The 5,296-nt window shown below is 35.1% G+C and overlaps 2 protein-coding genes across 2 annotated transcripts; one reads left to right on the forward strand and one right to left on the reverse strand.

The window, feature by feature from the left end:
• Window positions 1-1,191: 1,191 nt before the first annotated feature.
• On the forward strand, window positions 1,192-2,036 carry Tsp_12521 (phosphoprotein phosphatase 1). The gene is made up of 3 exons (XM_003367442.1): window positions 1,192-1,492; window positions 1,568-1,755; window positions 1,842-2,036. The coding sequence occupies exons 1-3, from the start codon at window positions 1,192-1,194 to the stop codon at window positions 2,034-2,036; spliced, it is 684 nt and encodes a 227-aa protein (XP_003367490.1).
• Window positions 2,037-2,107: 71 nt separating this feature from the next.
• On the reverse strand, window positions 2,108-5,213 carry Tsp_12522 (PDZ domain protein). The gene is made up of 11 exons (XM_003367443.1): window positions 4,992-5,213; window positions 4,705-4,918; window positions 4,421-4,575; window positions 4,257-4,347; window positions 4,125-4,192; window positions 3,970-4,053; window positions 3,705-3,896; window positions 3,494-3,642; window positions 3,239-3,420; window positions 3,086-3,172; window positions 2,108-2,202 (listed from the first exon to the last, which is right to left on the reverse strand). Exons 1-11 carry the CDS (start codon window positions 5,211-5,213, stop codon window positions 2,108-2,110), a joined length of 1,539 nt encoding a protein of 512 aa, XP_003367491.1.
• Window positions 5,214-5,296: the final 83 nt, after the last annotated feature.

Genomic DNA, 5,296 nt, shown 5'->3' on the forward strand with positions numbered 1-5,296 from the left:
TTTGTTAATCTCCCAGTGTTCGAAGTGTTACGCAAATAGTAGCTGTAAAATTTAGAAATATTTGCTTTTCCAGTGATAAATGTGCAGTAACAACTCAAAAATCAGTGTGCATAATCCGCAATTAAGTGATGAGTTTGATGCGTTATTTGATGTTATTAATAAAACGGAATGATATATACTTTTGAATACACATGAGGCAGGTGTACGTTGGAGCAGTATCTTCATGCCTTAATGTACCTGACGCCGGAACCAATTTAAGCCGCCTTCCAACTGGTGGCTTTATATTATTATTTATTGATTGCTTTCTTTACTTTTTTATTGTTTCTATTTGTTATTATGGATCACTTACTTATATTTGTTTGTTTTACTTGTTGTTATTGTTGTTGTTGTCATCATCTGTTATTTGCTGTTGATATTGTTGTTATTGAGCGTTGAAAAATAAAGTATTATTTCGCTGTATTTGCTGTTTACCTACTGCTGTCATTTAATTAAACTTCATTTAATTACCAAAATAATAAAATACAGAACAATTTCTAAAAATGGTATTACAAACACTGATTATTAAAAGTGTCAAATGGAAAAATAAATATTATAAAAACAGCTATTTGGCAGAATCACTGTATTTGACAAAAGTGGCATCAAATGTACCAATATTGCGTAATCAAAAAATTTGGACCAATAAAATAAAAAATATTCTAGTTAATAAAAATAGCATAATTTGAGTCAATGAAAAGTTAGATGAGACGTGTGACACCATAAGTATGCAATGAGATGCTATGCCATTGTCATCCAATGAGAACAGAATTTACAATAGGAAAACGCTCTCAAAATCCTGACCAGATCAGACTAGATTGCTTTATTGAATATTAATCAGAAAAATATGAGATGGTTTTAAGAATTAAAAAGAAAAATTTTTTTATTAATAGAACCAGAAATTGTATTATATTTCACAGTTGAACAATAATAATTTCATAAAATTTTATACAAACTTTAAAGTTGCATTGAATAAACAAACTGTTGCATGTGCCAAATGTTTAAAGTACAAAGAAAGAAACAATTTTTAAACGTGAATACTTTAAATTGCTTATTGTTTAAGGTGAACTTTAAAACGTAGTAAAGTGACAGTTAAAATAACTATATCAGTTATTGTATCAGCTTACACGTAGATGAACAGAAATCCTGCTCTGTGCCATGGAGAGCGAGCGTAACAGTAGCACTATGAACAGTGAAACTTCCAGTTCCAAGCAGCCGATGTCCGATGATCAGCTTTACGAATACCTGATCCAAGAACTGCTGCAGAACAAACCGATTCAAATTTCTGACGTGGAAAAAATTTTGCATGATGCGTTGGAAATTTTCAAAAATGAAAAATCCCTGATCGACGTTCAACCACCGTTGATCATCTGCGGTGATATACATGGACAATTTCAAGATCTGGTTCGTCTTTTCAATCACGGCGGTTGGGTTCCACAGTCCAGATATCTGTTCTTAGGTATCAGATATTTCATTTGTTGGTCGAAAATTATTGCCCAATTTGAAAAAATTAAATTCTGTTTTTTTCTCTCAGGAGATTACGTGGACCGCGGTCCAAACAGTGTAGAAACAATCTGCATGATGCTGCTGTTGAAAATTCGCCATCCGAATGATCTTTTCCTCCTGCGTGGCAATCACGAAACGGCTCGAATCAACCGTTCCTACGGTTTTTACGACGACTGTGTCACCTTGTACAACGCTGATATATGGCGTCAATTTCAAGTAAAACATTACCACCAATAAATGATATGCTTTTTCCTTTTCAACCCCACCGAGACCAAATGTAGTATTTTTTTTTAATTTTTTAGTCAGTGTTCGATTATATGCCCATAGCTGCGTTAGTTAACAATAAAATTTTTTGCATGCACGGTGGCATATCTCCAGAATTGGAAACGTTCGATCAAATACGTGAAATAGAGCGTCCATTGCAAATACCCGACGATGGTCTGCTCTGCGACCTGCTCTGGGCTGATCCAGATATCAACGCCGTTGGTAAAACGTGAAAAATCGTCAATTAAAATTACCACCATACAATTTATTGTCGCTTTAGGATGGATGAGAAGCAATCGAGGTGTCAGTTACAAGTTTGGCCCGGACGTGGTAGAGGAATTCTGCCAACGCATGGAAGTGGATTTGATAGCACGCGCGCATCAGGTACAAAAATTCCACCTTAAAATGACGGATGAATAGATTTAAATTTAATTGGACTTTTTTTTTCATTTTTCAGGTGGTAGAAAACGGTTGGGAATTTTTCGCCGATACAAAACTGGTCACTATATTCAGTGCGCCTAATTATTGCAATCAGTTTGACAACAGCGCCGGTTTGATGTTCGTCAGTCAAAACATGAGCTGCACTCTCAAGGTAATATATATATATATGTATATATCGCTATTAAGAACCGTTTTCCCCTTCCAATTATTAATATTCATGTATATTATATTAATTTTAGCAATTAAAACCAAAGAAAAAGAAGGCCGCTGATGAAGATGCACTATAACGTGCATACTCTTCTTCTGTGTACTATTGTTAGTTTCATATAGTTAAACATTTGCTCATTTGAACGTATTCATTATTTTTCCATTAAACAATTAACTTAAATTATTAATAAGTAATAAATTATTAAATTTTCTATTTCTGAGAGTACAGATTTTAATACTGTTATGCGTGAAAAATCACTTAAAGCTTATATGAACGAGAGCAAACGGATATCTATAAAGATTGGAAAATTCAGCTAGTGCAGGATATATATATATATATATACGTATGTATGTATAGCTTAGCTACTACGATAAGAATAACACAAAAATTAATAATGAACAAAAACCTACATCCATAAAAGAATCCAGCTAGAAGACAAAGCTGCAATAAAGTTCTGAAAAGAAAAAAAGTAGTAATGAAAATACTTGCATCGCATAAATGAGGCATTCGTAAAATAAAAAAGAGAAGGAGAAAACAAAGAATGGGAAACAAAAAAAACAAACAAAATTGGTGTGCATATAAAAAATGTCAAGCAATTGCTGTTGCTGCAGTTCATCGTATACTTTTTTTTACATAGCATTTTTTGTTGCTCAGCAAAAAGCATAAATTGTTCACTGTTTTTGTTGTTGATATTCAGGTAACGGGTTTCACTATGCCTTTCTAAAAAACAGAAGAATAAAAAAAATTAAATTTCCTTGTTTTCATTTCAATTTCAAATTTTCTCACCGTTGTATATTTTCAAAATTGCATCGCAAGCAAATTTGTACTGACCAGCGGTCTGTATGAGCATGGCTCGCTGATCGCGCATGTTGCGAACAATTTCCAATGGATAAATCGGTTCGCTGGCTTCGATTAAGCACATTGATGTTTCGAGCAAAATCAACACCCCGGTACGTCCGATTCCAGCACTACAAGCAAAAATTTAATATATTAAAATTTTAAAAAACAAAATAATAATAATAAAGGTGTTGCGCAATATACCTGCAGTGAACAATGACAGGCTCTACCATGCCAGTTCTGGTTTGACGAACTTCGACAACAAAGTCGATCAACTCTTTCGAATCATCAGGCACACCATGGTCAGGCCAAGCTGAATATTGCATGTGTGTCACAGATCTTTCTTCATTACTCTAAATCGACAATCATATTAATAATAATAATAATAATAAGTCAATAAATCAATAAAAATTACTTCAGTGTTGACAACAGAAAATTCACGAGTGCGACCAACAGCAGTTTCAGTTTCCCGTACACAGGTTACCTGAAGGCGACCGTACCGTTGAGTTTCAAACAACTTTGGCCAATACTGATGACATTTTATCCGACCACGCTCCACTGTTGCCGTCAGCATTACAATTGTTGTGCACAGTTGTTCCCAAACTACCTGAACAACAACAACAACAACAACAACAATATCAATATCCAAAATCTATCAAACAAAATGCAAAATCAATCACCTGCCAAAAATCATCAGTAGTATGCGGCAGAGGTCCTTGTGCCGCAATATATCTATTCACTATACCACTGGATGGTATTTCCATCTGAATATTTCAAAAAGAAAAACAATTTTTTTTAAATTAATACTTATTATCTTCAAAATCATTTAAATTACATTAATAAAGCTCGCGTTGATGTAATCACCATTTTGGCCGTTTTTAATGATGACCCGTGTTTTGTCGTCTAAAATATAATTTTACTCCAACTGTGTTGTTAAAAAGAAAGGGAGTAAATAAGCAAAAAATACATGGTGAAATATCCTGATATCTGTTCTTCGTCACGTTTTCAGCACACAGTGCAACGTTGATGCTCATCGAAGGTGATTTACGATATAATTTCTACAAATAAAACATTCGTCTCTGTTTAGCAAACAAAATGCAAAAATAAAATCAATCGATCAATAAATCAAACTTCAAAATTGACTATTGCACTTCCAGATGCAAGACTATCTTTCAATAAAATAAGAGACTGATGAAGTATATCTGGCCTGGGTACACAATCAGCCACGTGGGGCGTCAGAGGAACATACTGTAAGTCTGGTTCTTCTATATCTTCGCCAATATAAGCTGTAATGATTACAAGTAGTAGTAGCACATTAAAAAATTCAAAAAATTTTGTTTTATGAAAATTGCAAAAATAAAATGTCACCAATAAAATAATAATAATAATAATAATTCATCTCTCCGAATACTCACCGTTCGGTCGAACAACAAGCACTAGTTCCTGAGAAACGGACTCCTTGCAAGCACGAATGTAGCGTACAACTTGTTCGTGGGTACAATGGGACACTTCGACGCCGTTGATCGCCACCACTTGATCGCCTTCATTCAATCGTGGAAAACATGTATCCGCTGGACTGTCTGGAATTACACGACTGACAATAATTGGATAATTTTGATCACATCCACCCTGAAAAAATGATGACGCAAAATTGATGATATCTTTTCTTTAAAAATCCAAAGGATAAAAACAGTACTTTAACGTTGAAGCCGAATCTGCCTTGAGGATCTGGGCGCATACGAATGGTCACCAATGCTTCGTCATTGCCAGGTTGGAAATTGGCCGCCGCATTAGTGCCGTTGTTCAGCGTGCTCGCAGAACCACCACCATTCGTGCTACGCACCGAGTGATGGCCTGCACTGGACAAAAGGCTAGTGGTGCTTCTACCCACGGTCAGACATCGTTGACCGAAAGATGCGCACATTCCTCCAACGCAGCTGGCACAAACCGTTTTGTTGTTGGTGGTTGATGATGAGAATGATGATGATGGTGCTGATGATATGCGCC

The sequence above is a fragment of the Trichinella spiralis genome, assembly GCF_000181795.1.
Source record: "Trichinella spiralis strain ISS 195 chromosome Unknown Scfld4274, whole genome shotgun sequence".
Classification (NCBI taxonomy): domain Eukaryota; kingdom Metazoa; phylum Nematoda; class Enoplea; order Trichinellida; family Trichinellidae; genus Trichinella; species Trichinella spiralis.

Excerpts from the sequence above, each read along its gene's own strand:
- Tsp_12521 (XM_003367442.1), top strand. The coding sequence starts at position 1,192 with ATGGAGAGCGAGCGTAACAGTAGCACTATGAACAGTGAAACTTCCAGT. Across the intron at positions 1,493-1,567 it reads GTCCAGATATCTGTTCTTAG|GAGATTACGTGGACCGCGGT; the intron begins GTATCAGATATT and ends TTTTTCTCTCAG. Across the intron at positions 1,756-1,841 it reads ATATATGGCGTCAATTTCAA|TCAGTGTTCGATTATATGCC; the intron begins GTAAAACATTAC and ends TTAATTTTTTAG.
- Tsp_12522 (XM_003367443.1), bottom strand. The coding sequence starts at position 5,213 with ATGTGCGCATCTTTCGGTCAACGATGTCTGACCGTGGGTAGAAGCACC. Across the intron at positions 4,576-4,704 it reads GCTTGTTGTTCGACCGAACG|CTTATATTGGCGAAGATATA; the intron begins GTGAGTATTCGG and ends TAATCATTACAG. Across the intron at positions 4,348-4,420 it reads GTGCAATAGTCAATTTTGAA|AAATTATATCGTAAATCACC; the intron begins GTTTGATTTATT and ends TTTTATTTGTAG.